This window comes from Alligator mississippiensis, chromosome 1, assembly GCF_030867095.1.
Source record: "Alligator mississippiensis isolate rAllMis1 chromosome 1, rAllMis1, whole genome shotgun sequence".
Classification (NCBI taxonomy): Eukaryota; Metazoa; Chordata; order Crocodylia; family Alligatoridae; genus Alligator; species Alligator mississippiensis.
In genome coordinates, this window is record NC_081824.1 from 66,231,471 (window position 1) to 66,252,797 (window position 21,327).

General features: G+C 42.0%; 1 protein-coding gene across 1 annotated transcript in view; it reads right to left on the reverse strand.

Annotated features, from left to right (window-relative positions):
- IMPG1 (interphotoreceptor matrix proteoglycan 1) overlaps nucleotides 1-21,327 on the reverse strand; it is a 124,328-nt gene that overhangs the window by 39,482 nt on the left and 63,519 nt on the right. Inside the window, exons 7-11 of the mRNA XM_059723456.1 lie at nucleotides 20,721-20,876; nucleotides 13,193-13,251; nucleotides 9,667-9,687; nucleotides 7,261-7,514; nucleotides 2,455-2,958 (exon numbers count right to left, since the gene is read on the reverse strand). Of these exons, the coding sequence (XP_059579439.1) occupies nucleotides 2,455-2,958; nucleotides 7,261-7,514; nucleotides 9,667-9,687; nucleotides 13,193-13,251; nucleotides 20,721-20,876 (994 nt within the window). The remainder of the gene's footprint in view (nucleotides 1-2,454; nucleotides 2,959-7,260; nucleotides 7,515-9,666; nucleotides 9,688-13,192; nucleotides 13,252-20,720; nucleotides 20,877-21,327) is intronic.

Below are 21,327 nucleotides of genomic sequence, written 5' to 3' on the forward strand. Positions count from 1 at the left end.
GCAAAAGCTTTTCAATTTTGTCCCCTATGCAATCTCTCGATCTTCAGCAGAGATGCTTTCAGAATCTCTGATTTGGAGTCTTTATAGCATAGTCCACCATTAGACAAGACTCTGTCCTTGAATACAGTAGACAAACAGGAATGACAAGTATTACACCTCATATTTCGAAAAATACCCCTGACAACTAGCTTTTTGTAGACTTTTAGGCTCTAACATAGCCAATGTCAAAGCTGGGTGGGAATGAGAAGCCAAAACTGGATAAGCTTTACTACAACTTTCAGTTCTACTGTGCATAAATGGCTCATTCCCACAAGGTGCACAGCACTTGCAAATACTACTGAAGCACACAACTCAAAGGTAACATTGCTATACTGAGGGCAAAATCTACATCCATCCACAATTTTAAAAATTCCATAATATTTTTTCATGAGCAAGATAATATAAATAGCTAAAACAACATTAATGAAAAAAATCATGGTTCCATGCTATCTGGGAAGAATTTGTATAATAAAACTAAATTAGCAAATTATTTCTTTTCCTTTTCTGCTGTCTTTCACTTCAGTTTGGATCTATTCTTTTTTCATTATAAAAGTTAGTGCATAATATGAACTATTACGTGAGAGATATATTGTTACTCAGCATAATTTAAGCATATGGAATTAAAATGGAATTAAAATTTCCCATTGTGGTGCTGAGATAGCAGACTCCACCAGGGAGCTATGGTTCTACACTGCAGCTGGATGATTCTTCCAAAGAAGACAACCTGGGGTACATATATTTGGTAATAAATGTATTTCAACACATTGAACAAATTCTTCATCATCTGAGGTTTGAAAAGTGGAACAAATTTCTTCAGCATAAGATATTCTGTATTTTGAAGAAATAATGCTGCTTTGCTGCTTTAGAAAAGTAGCCAATAGGAAGCTGTCTGGCTACAGTATTTTCCACTTACTTAGCAAAATGCAAAATCCAGGCATATCATGTAGATTTGTGATACAGGGTCCACAAATCAGTAAGTGAATGAGAAATGAATCCAGATTTTCATTTGTAAATGTTATAATTTTCTGCTGATATTGTTACTACTATTTAAATGGGAACTATATTTTTTGATCAGCTCAGCAATCTGAGTTTTGAAAGAGGAAAAGCGCTTCTCAGCATAAGCAAAAGGGACAATGTGTTTGCAAAAACTTTTATTAATGGCAATTTTGTCATTACAGACTCCAATTTCAAGTATATTTCACAGTTGATTCATGAGGAGAAGCATTTCTTGCCCCCTAGAACAGGGGTGAGCAAAATGGTGCCTCTGACCGGTGGCCGGACTCTATTTCCCAGCAGCCCCTGCCCGTGTGGCTGGGACCAGTTTCCATGGAGACCTCAGCAGCTGCCATGCTTTGATAGTGCGAGGCTGGAGCGTGGACAGGAACAGGGGCAGAGCCATGATCCACTGCCTGCATGGCGCTGCCCAGATTGTGTAGGCTGCAGATCATGGCTCTGCCCATGGGCAACTGGTGCCTCTTGAGTCGGGGGGGGGGGGGGCTGCATTCCCTGCAGCTGATCCCACTTGCCAAAAAGCAGCCATGCTGCTTCCAGAAGTCCCGTGGCTCCCCAGCTGGCACTTGCAGGGGGGTCACCAGCGCTCCTGCCTGCCCCCCTGCCCACTGCCTAAACAGGGAGTGTGGCCTGACAGGCCACACTCTCAAGGGGTGCACTGGCTCTGCACTGGTCTGGATCGCTCTGTCACTGGATCGCAAGATCCCAGCTGGGCTCCAGAGCAACTCTGCACCCTGCCGTCCACTCTGCTAGGAGGGACAGCACTAGCAGAACCTATAGCCACCCAAAAATTACCCATAGCCCCCCATAGCTACCCTTCTCAGGGGCACTGCCACCACCACCACCACTGTCCACCCTGCTTGAGCAGCGGCAGCTGAGCCTGTCCTACTCCTGCCTGCAGCACAGCCCCCGTCAGTCCCCCCACCAGGAAGAGGCTGTTGCTGCTGCTGCCTGCCAGTGCTGCTGGGGCCAGTCTCCGTGGAAACCCTGGCCCCAGCCATGCAGGCAGGGGCTGCTGGGAAATGGAGTCCACTGCCAGTCAGATCCGGCCTGCCCCTGCCTTAGAACATAGAGCCTGCTGAGCTGATCCCAGAGGGTATTGATTTCTGTTGTAGAAATTTATATATGAGGGGGAAGAATCCCTTACAAAAATCCTGGCTTACCTTAAGAATTTGTGATTTTTCACTTTAATAATCTTCAAAGACAATTTTATTTGGAATAGGCAGCAAAAAAAACAAACACACCCAGGAAGGATTTTTTTTTGTACTTTGATAGAGACATTCACTCAGATACAACTCAACATGCAAATGTAAGGAAAAATCTAGAGTACCTACTAAATTGGTTTTTTTATGTGCAATAAAGGCAGCTCTCTTTAACTTCATGTAAAGATGTTTTACAACTTACCTTGTCCAAAAAGATCTTGGTCACCTTCCTTATGAGTTGATTCTGCGCTAATAGTTTGGTCTTTCTTCCTTTCAGCTTCACTCTTTTGATCACTGTCTTGCAGAAAATTAGGTGGTGTATATCTACCGTCAGTATAGGCTGTCAATGTGATAACCTGCACAGTTGGCAGTTCAGATTCTTCTGGACTTAAATCACTGCTGGCTGATTCATCTGCTGGAGGAAGTAAAATGGAGTCCTCTGGTTTTACAGGACTATCAGTGCTATCCAGAATACTGAAAGGCACTGTGAAGCTATGCTGATCAGTAATAACAGTTATGTCTTCAATTTCCTGTTCTGTAAAAGGTTTGGACTTAGATAGTTCAGTAGAAAATATAGGTTTTGGTGAAATAAAATTACTGAAATCTTCAGGAACAGTGATAGCTCCACTTAACATAGGGGTTCCAGTACTATATTCAATGACCAAGCTGACTCCTATCCAATCCACTGTTGCTGGACTAGGGTCACCTAATGAAAGGAAAAATATTTTAGAAGGTATTTTTATTTACTATATTTAATTTTCATTACTAGAGAGGGCATAAAGCTTAGACACAGTGTGCGCGTCTACATGAAATGCTATGTCACTGTAGCAATGAGCTGTGGAGTCATAGCTTGTTGCTATGGCACTGTAGTGTCAACAGGCACGAATCGTGATATAGTAGCTTATTGCTACTGTGCAGTAAGGTTGTAAGTGACCTGTGCACCACCAGGGCTGTGCAGTAATGGTGGTTACTGCACAGTCTAGGGCATGTGTAAACGCGCCCAGTGTCTGGCTGCTAAAAACTGGCTCAGTGGCAGTCATTCCAATATTTTGGCATATGAACACATTTTTTAAATTCTTAAATATATTTATTCAAATACAAGACAAAGATTCTCCTCTCCCTCCCTCTGCCCGCCTCCAAATTGTCATGGGGAAAAAAGCCCCCTCATCTTATAATCACATACAACAAAATCTCACTAAATACATTGTTTATCATTAAACTGCTACCAAAGCAACATGTGCTCAGCAATGGAAGCCAACTATGAAGCTGATTAAATGCAGCCAACACTGAGCATGACTATAAAACATATGACCCACATTTGGCAAACATTACCGTTAGGAACCTACTACAAGAACAGGTTAGTGTAGCCTGTGCCCATTGACTTCAGTTCTCCTCCCTGCCAACTCTCTTTGTAGTCGTGGTAAGCCATAATACTCGCCCAGAATCTCTCTGTCAGCCCTTCTCTCCGCTTGGTGTATATGATTAGTGTGGTCCCACCCTCCGTGGGGTGAAGCCAGATCAGGTTGCCCTGTGCCTCACCTACATATATGTTTTTGGAGCATCCTAGGACTTGTGACAAGAACACCTGGTTTCAGTTGAGAGCAGGGGGCTAATTAGCACACGGATCCTTTGTGGGAGATATCTGGGATACACACACATACCAAACAGTACTCAGTCATGGAGTCACCATGGTTTGAAATGCTGTTGACTGATGGAGCCCAGCTCAGTGAACTATGGAGTAAATCATGATCCTTTGGCTTTGGACCACTACCATACATAATTCACATTACATATAAGCAGATGCCAAAGTGCTGCTCGAAAGTGTTTATGGAGTACCTGCGTAAAACTTGCAGCAGTTTCAAAGTTTCAAAAAAAGAGGTAACGCACATCAATTGTTGATAAACTAAGTGCATGGGTATGCAAATTGTTACAGCCATGTTTAATTTCAAGGTTACTGTTTTAAAATTTGCTTCTCACTTCCATGTGCTCAGGGAGAGCAAGGTCCGACAGTAGAGAGAGGGGGAACAGGTTGCCAGGGAAAAATCTTGGGGGGAAGCAGAAAGCAAAAAAAGGGCTAACTGACCCCTTCCAATTTAGTTTCCTTGCTGTAGCAGTGGGAGGTAGACAAATTTAAGACAAATCTCCAATAATTAGATTTTATACCTGGAAAGTGATAACAAATTCATCAATTTTCCATATAGAGAATCTAATTATTAGGGGGTGACCTTATAATCAAGGTCATCTTCTATTTGAGTAAATACAGTATGTCAGTCCATGGCTCTAAAATGAGAGGAAGTCAGTCCTCTGAAGACCAATGTTTTAAATTTTCTGTTTTCCCTTCTTCATTAATATAGGATCATAAGTGCTATTATTTCATGATCACTGCCACACAAGTTGCCTCTAAGGCCCCCGGCAGACATTTAGTTAAGGACACGATGCAATATGATCTGCAATTCCAATCATTGTGCCTCCTGCTGTGCTACACATGCAAGACAGGAGGTGTAATTATGGGCTCAGGGATCAGGTTCCAATTGTGCCTTATTATGATTCCAGGCTGCCCCTGCATTGGCAAGGAGCAAGCCAGCTGCCTGGGGCACCCAGATCAGAGTATTAGTCAGCTGATGAGGGCTCTCAGCCTCATGAGTGCATTGGAGCCCTTGATTTTGGTATGCTCCTGAGGCTGGGAGCGCTCATCAGCTGACTGGTGCTCTCAGCCCCCGGGGGGTGACTGGAGCCAATGGCTTCCTATGCACCCTAGGCTGGGATCATTGGTCAGATGATCAATCTGGACAAGCATTCAGTTTAAGGCATGATGGGAATTATTTAAGGCATTATTATTTTGTGTAATAAATTTGTGGCTTATTCCGTTTTATTGTGCCATTAACTGCATGAATGTGTGGCCAGGTTACTACTTAAGAAGTGATTAACTGATTAATTACTGCTTAAACAGTGATTAACTGAATCATATTTGTAACATCTGCCAGGGACCTGACTTTCAGATATTCAATGAATTCCTGCCTGATAGTAAGAAATGACTGCCTTCCCCCAGTCAGTTTCTCTACTATTACTAGGAAAGGTTTTACCCAGCAAATTGTAAGAACTTGCTAGACTGTCTTGTACACTACTGTGTCACAATCCCAGGAGTCATCTTGGTAATAAGTCTCCCATATCCACGAGGTCCTGTGATTTGAATACTTCAGTTAGTTAGTTTAAAAAAAGAAAAAAAGAAAAGGATCCTCCTGATTTTGAATGTCTATAGCTGACACCAACTGGGGCACCTCACTGTCTTCCCTTTTCACCTTAACACAGTGATTTTTGAACAGATAGACCTCCACTTTCATTCTGGACCTCAACACAAACATGTAGATTTTTAATATGCAAAGCAAATTTCCATTTTTCCCTGCCCATCTTTCCTCAGCAAGCCATAACCATCCATGTTAATACTCCAGTTCTAAGATAGCAGCTGAAAAACAAGCTCTTGTTTATGAAAGCTTATACATTGCTGAATTAGTTAGTCTTCAGGGTGCAATTCTGTCTTGCCTTTTGCTTGATTTAAGACTAACATGGCTAACTACCTCTCAGTATTTCAGTTATGTGAATTACTTCCTACCAAATCTCAGTAGGATAATTTCATATTGTCTTCTTTCAGATGACAATGAAAAGTCAATGTTAATGGACGAGAGGAGTACATTTCATTTTTTAATTGCAACCATAAGTAAAGCTGGAGTTTATATGTAGCCTTTTGCTTATTATGTATTCAGCTGAAATGTGAGAGGTCTGTGGAGAACTGACCCATTCCTAATTCAAGGAGTGGGATAAAACCAATTTAGGCACAAATAAGCAAAAGGCTAGTTTTTTTTTTTTAATGGATTTTTTTCATCGTCTCCCCCCAAAGAAAATAAACGAAACAAAACTGACAATCTTATCATTTTTACCTTTCACAAAATTTCCACACTTGTTAATTGATACTTTAAAATAATATTAACTTTAATCATCTTTATTATTTAACAAAAAGATTTTAAATAAGAACATGTAGCTATATTAGAAGATGTATTTAAAAATTATTTTGGCAAACAGTTTAAGGGTATTTGGATAAAAATATCAATTACAAGTGTGGGAAAAAACTTAATTTTAACATTGCAAGTTTTCAAGTTTTATTTTTAAATGTTTTCAACAGAGCTGTTTTCAGTTCCGGCTTCCTGCCCAAGACGCAGAATTGGAGAGATTCAGAAAATTTACCTGTTAGATGGTACTAAAATGATCACTTGACCTTCTTGTTTTACTAAGAGAAGCATCTACCCACACGCAGTCATAGAGAAGTAGGGCTGGAAGGGACCTGCATAGGACATCTAGTGCAACCCCCCCCCCCCACCTTTGTCCCCCCCCTCCAAAGAATCTAACCAATAAATAGATTATCACCAACAAATAGAGGAATAAAATATAAATCTTAATCTGTACTTTAACTGATTTTATTTAAAATAAAATTAAGGACTGTCATATTTTTTAAATTCTATTTGGAATAGTGAGCTCTTTTGAAGTTAGTCAGTGAGTATCTTAAATTCAAAAGATATAGGCTGCTTGCAGATGTTAACCCCCCCTCCCCCTCCCCAAGCGCTTTGCTGAAAGAAGCAGAGCATTACTTCAATCTAGCTCTGCAGCGTCAATAAAGATTGGGCGCTTCAGCATGACTTTTTGACGCTTTTAGTTAATAGCTGATTCAATTGGCTATTAGATAAAAGTGCCAAAAAAGCCCCACTAAAGTGCCCAATATTTACAGATGTCAGATGAACTGGGTTGAAGTAATGTGCTGCCTCTTTTGGGCATATCCGGGACTCAGTGCAGGAATGTGACGAGTTTAAAATAAAGCGCTGGGTTTATTTCTTTCTTTATTTTAATTCTGCAAGCACCTATAATCTTTAAGGGAAGCCAGGAGATCCTTACTTAAAACATATACATTTATAGAAGGCAGATTTATATCTATATTCCTTTTTTTCACTTGTCTACTGACCATCAATAAACTGTAGTGTTCCAAGGTCCATTGGTAAGGATTTGTCTTCCTGTAGTGCCATGGCAACCAGCTTCTGAAGATCTGTTATTGTGAGTTTAATTGGTGCTATTTCTTCTTGCTCCTTTGTGGTAAGAGGGTTTTTTCCACTTTCAACTTTATTTGAGCCAATAGTTGAAAGATCACGCCCAGATCCTTTTACTTCTGAGCTCTCTTTCTCAAAGTTTACAATATATCGTGCTATGGTGCTGCTTGACCTGCAACGCAAGAGTACAACAATGTCCAACAACAACATAATGATTTGTGTGTCAATGAAAATTTTTGCATAGGATTGTTGTGGGTTCCCAGTATACCAAAAAGATTCCATCAAAGTTATGTAATTACACTTGTCTTTCTTTCTTGTTATCTAGATGATGCTTCCACATTACTTTTACCATCACTGAGATTTTAAAATTATATGCACAAACTGATAGGCTTAAACTATTAAAGAAAAATGTATAAATTTGAAATTAAATGTTAGCTTGTGTTCTTCAGAGCTGATGAGAGAGGCCATTGCACATGAAGTCTTTTATTCTAGGCCACTAGATCAAACACTAAGTCCATGCTTGCAATGACTATATAGCAGTCTATGTGAAAAGGTCTGATGATCTTAACTTAGTTTATAGAGGACATGTGGACATTGCCACAGGTTCCATCTCAGCAAAAACTATTGCCTCTCAAGAGAGCAGCCAAAGATATGTGTACAAGGCAAATTAGCCTTTTAAATGTCAAGTTATTCTTTCCACATCATCACTGAAGCATATAGACAAAGAGCGTTGTCATAACTGTGGTCAAGCAGACCTACTCCAATTGTGATCACAATTGTTGGAATGTGTATGATGGTTTATAAAAACGTCAAAATCATTTATAATGATAAATGCTGGTAGAAAAGGAGGAGTGGACTGAGCTAGTTCAAACAAAAAATGTTGACTTATACCACCTGAGAACTGTCCAGATCAAAAGGAGAATGGAATCAGAAATGGAGAGGCCAAAATTGGTTAACATTTCTGACACGGGAGTCTGTATAAAGATGTATATTCTGCTTCTGTACTGGATATACTTGTTTAACAGCTAAAGTAACATACTTGTTTAGGTTAATTTGACCTCTTGATCTGTCACTTACGCAGCAAATTTATGTAATCAAAAACTAACAAAAAGGTCACGCCACATGAGTGCAGATGTTTGATTCTCCAGGGACAACTAGTGACAGGACACCTTGTGCTGCTGCTAGTTGTCCCTGGGGAATACCTGTACCATGCGCTCTCTGGCGTGTGGCAGGTTACCCTGGGTGGTGTAGGGGAGTCTGGGGCCAGCACTGTACTGGCCCCAGCAGCCTTACCTGGGGGCCTCCTGGGGCTGCAGCAGCAGCAATCCTGCCACATGGACCTTGGCTGGCAGCCAAAGTATTGCTCCAGCTGGCCAGGTTCTAGTTTTGAGAATTGTGTGCTGCCCCTGCATGTGCCTGCACCACTTTTTTGTGTATGTGGGGTTTTTGACCCCAAGATGTCCAGGGGTCAGACCCCCCACCTCCTCCTCCCTCCATGCTGCTCCCTTACAGTGCAGAGAATAGCTGAATGTGCGGTGTCACCATGTATGGTATGGCCATAGACCATGTATGTGGCACCATAGATGTGTGTGTGTCACCACATACAGCATGGTCATGTTCATCTGGATGTGGCCATAATTTCTAAAACAAAATACAATTTGTTAAACAGTTTTCTGCAATGATGGATAACCGAAGGGAGGGGAATTGCCTTATCTGGTATGCAGTATATATTTACATTTATACTACGTGGCAAAAATCCAGCTAACAGGGTAGGCAATTTTTTGTTGTAAATTATATGTAAACTATAAATCTTATTATCCACAGCACTCTTACGTACTACGGAAAGATTCTGCAGTTTATTACAGGTGTTATATTACTAGGCAAGACCACTGTGCCTGTTATTAGACTATTCTCAACAGCACAACTAGTCTTTCTGTACTTTTATTTGACTTGGGAACTGAAGGAGCAACTCAGATCCAAAAAGAACAAGCAAGCAGCTGACCAGACAAAAATACTTCTTTAAACATAGTTTCAAGTATGCTGTTTTCCCTATTTAGACCTCATGGTGGGTGGGAGGTATCTTTAATTGTTCAAATCAATGCTAACTTGCTTATCTAGTATAGCAGTTTAGGATAAAGCATTTTTCTGTCCCTAAAGAGGTACCATTTGAGCGCACACATTTTTCAAATGAAGCCAAAAACCAAGCTACTAATTTATATCCCAGGTTCTGTAAGACAAAATTAATTCACTTTGCCACATTAATGCATATTCATTACGGCAAAATAATTTACAATTTTTTTAAAAGAAGCTTGTAGCCACATTACCCATCTTTTTCCTTCTTCTGTCTTCATTTCATCACACAAGATATGGCATGATACAGGATTGCATAAGAAAAAAAAGAGATGCATATAAACTAGTATGCCATGCAATCATACATCAGAAACATTTCAAAAGAATTTGTTTTCTACCTGTCTTATAATCCTTATTTTAATGCAAAAATAACAACCTGCTCTTGATCATTACATTTTCTTCTCTAGATGATGGCCAAGTTTGAGCTGAGAAGGGGAACAGTAGCATCGCTGTATGGAATAAGCTGAAAGATTTATTTTCCCATTTATTCTACAAGTGATGCCATTTGTGGTGCTGTCACTGCTAATCTGCACCTTTACAGTGGAGTTCACTGCGTTCCATAGAGAAGCTACTGAAATACGGAACTGAAATAATATTTGGCTGCTATCCAAATCTGAGCCTCAGAGGGAACCTGACTTATTATTTATCTGCCATGTACACTCCTACAGGAGTGATGACATTTGATAGTGCAACAGCAGAGAAAAGATTGTCTTCATTTCCCTGGTGAATCCTCTGGTCCAGTTGTAATGGTGTCCTCAAGCTTCCATATGAATGCAATTGCCCTATACCCAACCTCTGCAGCACACTCAGCAAAGCAGCCTTCCAATCAGTTAAGGAAGAATGAGCTAGAACCCTTTTAGAACATATCACTGTTGATCCATAATACTCTATTGTTGCAAAGGCAATTAACTTTTTGCCTCCTTCAGATTAGTCATTGTGCTGTCTGTGGACTTAGAGCAAGAACAGGACAAGAACTGATCTCTGATCTTTTGGAGCCCTAAATTTGACATTTGACAAGGTATATTTTGACATGTTTTGGTCCTTAAATGGCAGCTGCCTTGGTTGGAATGTACTTCAGTAGAAAATGATAAACAATGCAATTTTCAGAATGAAAGCATATCCCAGCTCTATGATTTGTCCAGTAAAAGATATCACCCTAAGAAATCCTTGCCTCTAGCATATTTTTAATGTACTATTGACAGGTTTTTGGAAAGACTGTGAGTTGCTGCAGGGCAGTTTGCTACAGATGCAGATTTCTGTGTAGGGAACAGTGGTGATAGTCCAGGACTCAATGATATCCCCTCTTCATTCGTAAAGTGCTTTTGCCTTCTGGGACTGGAGATCTATCTATGTGCTTTTTAGAGCTATTTGGATAACCAGAACAAGATGCAGTGAATGTCAGCTACTCTGCAAAACTCTGTCTGTCAGGGGTTGTATATATGCTCTTGCAATGTGCAAACACCTAGTTTATACAGAAAGGAATTAATTTGTGGAGGAAGAGTGAAATAAATTATAAAAATATAAGTCCCAAACCTGTCAGGAAACTGCACGGTAGAATCAGGCCTTTTTAGTGTGTATTTGGTGTAAAGCTTACATGATATCTTTAATTGTTTTACTGCTGATCCTTTTTACAGTTTCTAGGCTTCAGAAGAACAGGTTGGTGACCTTTTGAAATGCCAGTGGTCTATTGGGATGCCAGCATGGAATATTGGCACTAGACTGATAGTTTTGTGTGTTTTGGATGGTGGAAGGACTAGCACTTACTATAATGACTTCCTATTCTAAGCTCATGAAAACAGCTCAGTTTTGTATAATATATGGTAGTATTTTTTTTTTCTGCTACTTCCTGGTGTATTCATGGTGACTAATGTCCATAAGGCAGTATAGAGAGGGGTGAAGCAGTTAAATCACTTAACATCTTAAACTTATTGCAGGCAGAACCTGCAAAGTGTATTTAATTTCCATGAATAATTGTGGCACATGGCAGAGGGTAAAAGCCAAGTGGAAAGCAGCATATCCATGAACGTACTTGCTGTCTAGGATTCTTTACTATATCTTGAGATTTGAGTTCATCCCACAAAAGTTGTGATCTCCTAGTATGTATTTGGCATGGGGAGGGAAAACTTTGGAAGGAGTTTGTTATAGCAGGAGATTCACTGTAACTGAGTTCAGCACGACAAAGATCGTTGTCATATACCACATTTACTAAAATTAAGGTCTCTCCTCCAGTTTAATTGCTGCAGCAGCTTGCTTTTTAGCAACAGCTTGTTACATACTCAGGATATTGTCCCCTCAATTTTTATTTCAGTTTCAACCATCTGACTTCACATAAAATGCTACAGACTAGCACAGGGAAAATGAAGACAAATGTTCTCACTTTTGTACACATTAAAAATAAAATCACCTTTATGAGATTCATTTTACCCTAAGTTGGAAAAATCAGCGCATGAAAGCCAAATCCACAAACAATTCTGGAAAGCTATTAAACATAATTCTGGACAGGTTATCCAATCCTGATGCTGTAGATCATAATTCTCACTGCAGTACCAGAGGAGACTTGGAACATGCCAGAAAAGCATGTTTCTTGCATCTCAGGCATTTTTTTTCAATTAGTTGCCCTTCTTTGTGATGCTTTTTTCCCCCATGTTCAAGCTAAAATAATCATGAAAAGATATTAAATGTTTCCCTGACTGTTCTTCAGTAATCAATGTTTTTTCCCCTTTACTTTGGCAGTCAAAGTTGAAATAACTTCCATTCTATCTTGCCCATTTTTCACTGTCCTCAATAATTCTTAGAGGAAAACTAGGATGGAGTAAGTAACTTATTACCATTTCTTCAAGGTGTTAGGAAGTGTTGACAGATGGAACTTAGCCTGGCTGAGGTTCTCGTAAAAATGCACGAAGTAAAGGAAAGGAACCCTGGATAGGGAGACCAAGCCCTGATATTTTCTACCTTATATTTTAAGGAAGTTATTCATATTAAAATATGTTAATATCTTGCACCTTTATATTTCTGATGTGAGTTATAGAATCTTGATGAGGCCATAAATAGTCATGCTAAAACTGCTACAGATTTTTTATTGAAAAGGTAGAAGGCAGCTTGGAGTAATAGTGAATATGTGTTGCAGATTTTAAAAAAATCAAGAATGTCTTCAAAAATAGAAAACCCTGCATAGTTTGGGTGGGGTGGGAGGAATATATTGGAAAAAATCATACGTTGTGTGACTATATAGTAAAAATAATGGGTACAGCACTGCTGTAGAACACTAAGCAGCAACTTTCTTAGCTCTTATTATGGAGACATTTTTACTGTTCTGTAAAGGAAAAATTTATTCCATGCACAGAAAGCAGTTTCAAGAAACAAGCACAATGCCCCTTGCCCCTTTTCTTACTCAAGTAGCTTAAGAGGTTTGTTAATACAATGCTGCTGACAAGTAAATACATTAAAGATGATGTGCCTTGTAATGTTTCCCTGAAACTGTATTTCTGTTTCCCAGAGGGAATGAGAACTTTTTTCCTTCTTCATCTTTTTAAATAACGCAATGGTCCACGGTCCAATTTGGAATTTGTCCATGCTATATCCCCTTACTCATTGTGAAAGGTCCCAGAAAATCAACTTATGACAACATGCATTTCCACAACTAATTTTTTTAATGGGACTCTTGGTGAAGAAAAGGAATCTTAGCAATAAATAGAAAATGGGACTTGATTTCTTACTTACTTAAATCCTAATACATGGATTTCTTTGAATCCTGGAAGTTTTTCAGATATTTTTTGCATCTAGTGAAAAACACAAACATATTAATTCCATGTATGCTAAATGTAAAAATTCACTGGCAAAAGGCATAGTTTGGAAACTTGAAAAATGTCACAAAGAGTTAAAGGGGACTGCATGGATTGTATTTGTATTGATATCTTTATTGTTCTGTTTACACACATTGCTTGCCTTTAATTTTTTGTATTACTTATTAATTGGTAAAAACAATATAAATAACTGCTTTTTCTGTTGATATAATTGTGTTAGTTGGTGGTAGCCGAGCTGATAATAGAACAAGTCAGAGTGTATTTGGTTAGGGAGGATTTAATAGCAGCCTTCAGCTAACTGAAGGGTGGTTCCAAAGAGGATGGAGCTAGACTGTTCGCAGTGGTGGCAGATGACAGAACAAGGAGCACCAGTCTCAAGTTGCAGCAAGGGAAATTTAAGTTAGATATTAGGAAAATTTTTCTTACGAGGAGGGTAGCAAAGCACTGGAGAAGCCTACCCAGAGAGAGGAGTTGTTGAATCTCCACCCTTGGAGGTTTTTAAAACCCGGCTAGACAAAGTGTTGGCTGGGATGGTCTAATTGGGGATGGTTATGCTATGAGCAGGGGGGTGAACTAGTTAAGTGGTTTTCATCTTTTTTGTACCAGGACCCATTTGTAAACATTGATGGCCAGTCCCAACTGAGTAAATAATGTAAGAAGAAAACAGCCCTCTGGCCCTGCCAGTGCCCCTCAATTCCAGGGCACAGCCCCCCACCACCCTAAATGCCCCTCACTCCCAATCTGCTGCCCACAGGCCCCAGCCCCACAGTGTGTGGGGCATGAAGTGGATGTGTGGGGCAGGGGGGTGGGGCATGTACCTCCCAGATTTGTGGACCCACAGTAGGCAGAGGGCTGCAGCCTGGCTGGACTGGCATGGGCAGGAGCCACCTCCATAGCCCTGCAGGTGGGACTTGGGATGGAAGGGTAGAACAGGGTGGTGAGACTCATTGCTGACACCAGAACCCCTGCACTACCCATGCTGCCAGCAGCACAAGAAGTAATGGATGGGGGGGAAGGCTGTACTGCCCTCACCTTCACCCACCACCAGCCGCTCATGCACTGGACCGCAGCTCTAACCCTCTGCTATGGGTCAGCCACCACTGCTGCTCCCCTCTGGCCTGCGGGAAGACTTACCTGCGGGAAGCTGCAGGACCTACTCTCAATGCTGCCTGGCTGCCATGTGGTGCCCCCTGCCTTATCACCCTCCTCCCACTCCTCCCACCCCCAGCAGTCTCTTGCAGGCTAGAACTCTGCCAGCCTGCAAGGCGAAACCTGTGGTTTCCCACATTTCTCTCCTTCAAAGGAAAATCCATTTTTAAAGTTTGTTGATCCATTTTTTTAAGTTTATTCATGACCCTTTCGTATATTCCTATGACTCACTTTTGGGTTGTAACCCATGGGTTGAGAAATGCTTGACTAAATGACTTCCTGAGGTCCCTGCCAACCCTAATTTTCTATGATTCTATGATCAGAAGATCCAGTTAATTTTGTCTGCTTAAGGTCCATGAATCATTTACTAACTAATATGTACTTTATTAATAAATTGAAAATATTTACTGGATTTAATAGAGTATAGACCAGGGGTGGGCAAAATACAGACCATGGGCCATATCTGGCCCACCAATTGATTCTATCTGGCCCATGGTGCCAGCAGAGGCAAGAGCTAGTGCTACTGCCCGCAGGCCAGATAGAATCAATTGGTGGGCCCATGGGCAGTGGCTCCAGCGCTGACCTCTGCTGGTGCAGCAGGGGACACTAGGTGGAAGCAGCCTTGCCCTCCTGCTCAGCACTGTGGCAGCATGGGAGATGGAGTCTGACCTTGTGGTGCCAGGCAGGCAGGCGGGTGCTTCCGCACAGCAATGCCAGCAAAGGCTGGAGCCCTGCCTGCCCGCCCAGAACTGTGTGGTAGGGGGCTCGGTGAGGGGGGTGAACTGAACCACCTGCTCTGCCCCCACACCCTCCCTAGCTGGGGTCTGCACAGTGGGTTGGGGAGGAAGGCCAAGAGGCAGGGGCATTTCCCAGGTGCACTGCGGTTCTCATCCCTGTGCCTGCCTGTTAGTGTCAGCCAAGCTAGGCACTGTAAGGAGGAGAGCATGGAGGCGCAGAGATAAGGTGCCACACCCTGAGTGGGCTCATGCTTCTGCTCCCACTGCCACTGTTGCTCTGATGCCAATCTCAGGCCAGCTGCAGGGAGGTGTGAGCATGAGCGAGAGCACACATGCATAAGCAGCCCTTAACAACTCGCCAAAACTCATTAAATGGCCCTCCAGCCCAAATAATTTCCTATCCCTGGTATAGGCTGTTCACAAACAGTTTGTAAACTGAATACTGTCTGACAGCTATCTATTAGAAAGGTCACTCTGGGCATTTTCTGCTGCCTAATTTAATAATGGAAACTTTTTAACAAGAAAGTCAGTGAGTCAGTGATGAAAAAATAATGGATATAAAGTATGAATATTGTATGATTTTGCCAAACTTTAGAGGGTCATAAGCATTTTTATTAATACCAGGTAGTCACAAATAACCATCTGAACAAAGAAAAGGCAATGCATTCCAGCTGATTATTCATGAATCTATGAATTTGTGTTTCTACTTTAGAATAATATTTCCACAAATCAAGTAAATGAAATACTACATGTTTCCATATAATATAGATTGATGCAGACTCTTGGTTTAAAATGCAGGTAAAGCTCCCTAATTAACAGCCTGATCCGGTCAGGTACTGAGCAGCATTTCATCCTCTGGGCTGAGTGCTCTTACCTGAAAATGAAATCTGTGGGAGGTGAGGGAACTCAGCATTTATTGAGACCTAATAAATCAATACAGCAATTACAGGGCACAAAAGCTAGTTTAATGGATAGATTCCCTTCCCCCTCCCTCATTTTTTATTTGTCTGATTATATATAAATCCTGTATAAAATTTGTGCCCCCTGCATATGTAGGTGGGTTTGGCTAAGCTGGAAGAGCTGCATTAAAATTTGTGATCAAGTGCACAGTCCTGACAGTGACCTGCTTATCTTAACCTCAGTAGATCACTCCTATTTCTGCCTTGTGACAAGACACACTCTGCTTCCCTCAGGTCTGTTTTTAGAGAAAAACATTCCAGCTGTGCTACATGAGATGTATACAAAAGTTACCTTTTCATGTGATGAGCCACCAAAAGGGCTCTTTAGCCATAAGAATGAATGTTCAGGGCTGCAGAATGCTTTAAAAATGGTGGATCGTGTGAAAAGTTAAACTTTATCTGATGTAGTATCAGATGAAGGCACTCTAGGACAGAGCACCTTAGTGAACTTTGTGCACAGGTTCACAATGGGGGTTAATTATGGGTGATTCTGCCTGCGTCCCAGGGGCCTTTACAGGGCTGGGCTGGTGCTCGCTGGTGAGCATCGTCTCAGCCCCATCCCCAGGCTGTCATAGAGAGGAGACAGAAAAAGTTGTCTCGTCCTTGTGCAGCCAGGCTGGGGGAGTCGGGGGGTGGGGGAGGGCAGGGAGGCACTGCCCCTCAGCTTTTGGAGAAAGTCAGAACATGCCTGCAGGGTGGGGGGGCTCCATTTCCTCCCCCCCTGCTCCAGGTCCAGGAGGTTGCCACTGTTAAGCCACTCATGTGGGAGGGTTGGGAGGGGTGAGGAGGGAGCCTCTCCTGACATGCAGGCCTGGCCTGGCTCCCCCCAAGACCCCAGCAGTGGTAGCTGGGGGGGGACGGATGGCTTGTGGCTGGGGGATCTGTCTCCCCACTAGCCACTGCTGACAGTTGCCAGCTGGGGGGGGGGGGGAGGTGGGGCAGGGAGGTGGAAAAGGGGTGGTCTGGCAACTTCCTGGGAGGCTGCTGGAGTGCCTCCACCTGCTGGCTGGGGCTGGTGCAGGCAAGCTCTGAGCCTCCCTTCCCCACCAAACAGGTGAACATCTGTTGGGTTCAATGGCAGTTCAACTATGGTGGTTTTGTGCAAAGTGCCATAATTATAGTGCTTCCCCAACAAGCTGCTTGAATGTCTCTACACATCCATGGCAGCAGCTACTGAACTGTTTCTCTCTCCAGTGCTGCTTGGAAGGAAGAGATTTGGACTCTTTAGAATGATAACTTGTGGTAATGGAAAATACTTTTAATAATCAACGCCCCTTTTCTGTCGTATTCAAATACTGTAGAAACTCTTTAAAACAAAAACCAACCAAAAAATACAGATGCTGGGGGGTCAAGTTGTAAGTTGCCAGAACACAATGTACGTGCAGTTTTGGAAAATCTGCAAGCAATAGGGATGTGCAAAATGGGCTGTATTTGATTTAGATTCAGCCTGAATCAGGGGACAGTGATTCAATTTGTTGATTTGGATCACTGTCCCATTTTGATTCAGCCAGATCTGAATCTGAAGAGTCAATGATGATTCAGAGAATCAGCGATTCACCCATAGACACAGCTTTAAATGTTTTTTCTACATACCTCGAGGTAACAGGTGTGGCTTGTGAACGCTGTGATGGTGGGGCGTATGGAGCATCCCGCAGGAATGCAGCCTCCCCCCGCCCCCCCCCCCATGCTCAGTGGCAAACCCGGAAGTGGACCGGAAGTACTTCCGGTCCACTTCTGGGTTTGCTGTTGAGTGCATGGGGGGGTGGAGGGCGCACCTCTCCAGCTTAGGTATCAGCCACGGGAGGACTCCAGGTGCCCCTCCAGACCCCGGAGGCACCATTCACCAAGCTGAGGGGGTGCAGGGGGCCCTGTGTACTCGCTGGTGGACCCAGAAGTGGATCAGAAGTGCTTCTGGTCCACTTCTGGTTCTGCTGCCAAGCATGCTGGGGACTGCCCCCCCCCACTTCTTTGGGATGGTCCATCCACCCCATCATCTCAGCAGTCACAAGCTGCCTGGTACCTTGAGGTATGTAAAAAAAACAAAAACATTTAAAGCTGTGTCTATGTCTGAATCATTGAATCTCTCTGAATCAATCTGGAGAGATTAAAGGGTCTCCTGATTTGATTCAGATTGAGAGATTTGGCTACTGAATCGGGCTGAATCTCTGCCAAATTGAATCAGTGAGTAAAGCTTTGCACAGCCCTAGCAAGCAACTTTTTGCAAGAAGAGAGAGCCTTGGATGTACTGGGAAAAGAAGCTATTGATCAGCTCTGTCAATATTCCCTTTCTTGGTTCATTGCAAATACAATTGATTCCAAATTAGGATAGTCAAGGGAGGGACGCATTGGAGAAACTTCCACTGACTTTTGTTTAATTTTACCAAGCAAAACCTTTTGAGGACCTATGGATCATTAAGGACCTCCAGAACATTAAGTGCTAACAATTAAATTGGTAATTAAACATGCAGTTAGCAATATTAATGATACAAAATACCTCTGCTATACTAGTTCTATTAAAAAATATGGTAATGCCCAACTAAATGACTTAACAAGGCCGTGTGCTTTCAAGTCCCTTGGCTGCTTGCTCTGGAAAGTAGTTCAGACAACAGTAGCTAATTTCTTTCAACATTGGTATTAAATTGCTCATTAGGTTTACTGTAGAAATTAAATCACTACAAAGTACTGTCCATTAATTCCTGATTAGGCCCAAATGATTTTCCTAATGTCGTAGCGGGTCTAATGCTCTGCTGATTGGCTATCTGCAGCTCTTTTAATTTCTTTCTGCAAATGTCTGTTTGTGAGGTAGGTGAACAGATGCTTTAAGAAAAGGTGTCTATGTATGGTGGAGATCTGCAACAGCTAGAAATAGCAGGAGTTGTCTGTTCTGAATGAAGGTAGTAATTATTAATTACCTATATAATTCATATAATACATTTATATAAATGATATAATATGAAAGCAGGCCTTTAAAATGTCAAATGCTGCACAGCCATAGAACAGATGAAGGTCTATGTCCCAAACAGTTGACTATTTGGAATATCTGAAAAAAATTCAAACCTCAGGAACATAATATTATATTCTAAATTTAGAACTTTCTCTGAGATGGAATCTATGGGCAAATCTCTTGCCAGTATAATTTACTAGAGCTCAACTGATTTGATGGAACTCTGACAATTTATACATAGCTGATGCTCGTTTTTATGTCCTTTGTTGTATTTAAGAGCTTCTGAAGTCATTCTACTTGCTGAGCCCAGGACCGCCACCAAGAAACAAGCCACGCTTACTTTTCCCTCCATGAAGGCCTAACAATTGGGCAGAGTAGGCAGCTTAGATTGGTTCTGGCATGCCCAAATGTTACTGTTAGGCTCTTCTGAGACCTAAAGTGTGGGAGTACTAACAAGGCGTGCTCTTAGGACTCCTCTAAGCCACCTACTGTGCATAATTGACAGGGGTGTGAGTGGGTAGGGCTTGTTTTGAGCAGCAGCAGCCCCAGGCTTGGCAGAGAGGTGCTACAGACAAAGCCTAAGCACTACCAGGGTATAAACACTAAAGGTAATCATGCTGTGATACTAATATGGAATTACTAACCATTTCTTTTGTCACTGTGTGGGATTATTTTTTGCCAGAAAAATATCTCCCTAGCAGTCTTATTTTCGATCAGTCTTGGGATGCTAATTTTACATTGGCTGGAAGTTTAGAATGCATGTCCTATTGACCTAAGGTATATGCAGATGTTACATTTAGATTGACATAACTGTGTATAGGTCAATCTAAATACCAATCTGTACAGACTTGCAGGTCTGTACAGACCTAATGTATTATGTATCTTCATTCTACATTAGGCAAAAAATGGCTGGCCTGATCTAACTTAGTTCACTTGAGGAGGTGAGCTAAATTAGGTTGGGAATGGGTTATACTAGCCCTGAGCTGGGAATGCCCAGTTGCTTGCCTTAACTCCTGGGCTGCACTCCTCTTACCCCTCACCCTGACAAGGCTATTTTTGGCCTCCCAATCCTCCCACCTTCTGGACAATTCCCCCCCATGGACCCACCAATGCCCCCATGGACCTGCTAGCCCCCCTGATCATACCAACCCTCCTCCCCACGATACCTGCTAAACCCTCCTGAAGATCCTCTAGCCTCCCAACCCATCTGCCTACCCCCGTCCCCCCACTTATTTAGAGCATGTTCTGGGCACAGCTCCGAGCACTGCTGAACATGTGTATCAACTGGACCCATTCTATGGTCACATGGCTTAAAGTAAGCCAGGTGATTGTAGATCAGGTAACGTGAATGTATGCATGTATCCACAGAGAGCATAAAGTGTCCCAGAGACTGCTAGATTCTTTTTAGTGCCCAGTGGTAATCTGTAGCAATTCCATGAAAACCTGCATAACAGGAATTAATTTATTTTAATAAACCAGTGCTTTGTAATGTGCCACAGAGTAACAAATTCTTTTGAGAGACCTCCAGTATATACATTGGTTGGTCACAGGACTACAAAATTGTTTCATATTATATAATCTTTTAAAATTACTTCATATTATAAAGAAGCATCAGAGCACAAGATTAATTCTTTGCCCTGCCATCAGCCCCCTTACCTGAAGCTGAAATTTTGCTGCTAGGTCCTGATACCGTGGTGAGCGAGGATCACTCAGTTCTGTTGTGTACTCCTGATTAGTGAGGGTAATACTGAACTCTACCGTCTGCTCCATAGGCAACTCTGGGACTGTGTTAGTGACCTCTGGCTTCAGCTCCTGGGAGACAGGGAGAGGAAATGAGCTTTGTAAGATAAAAAGTTAAGACAAAGTATTTTCTTTTAATGGTTTAGTTATTTGACACATGTAAACAGAAGACTCTTGCATCAAAGAGGTTTCTTAAACATAACACGGGAAAGAGACAGAATTAGCTGGTATCTATTTATTTTTCCCTGTATGAGGAACAAAAGGAAATAAAGACAGTGCCTCCCTTAGATAACACCCTGTGTCTCTGATACAGGGACAAAATGTCTGCTGCCTCCTGAGTAGGGAGGAGATTTTTTCTTCAACTAAAGCAAATGAGTTGTAGCAGCTGCCAGTTACACACCCCAGTGTCCTATATTCAATTTTTTGTTCTGGATTCTTATGCTTAGTTATCTATCCAGTGATTTTGGATAAAGTGGTGGCTCATGGTTGGAGCCTGTGGACTTAATTCTTCCTCTGCTTTCAC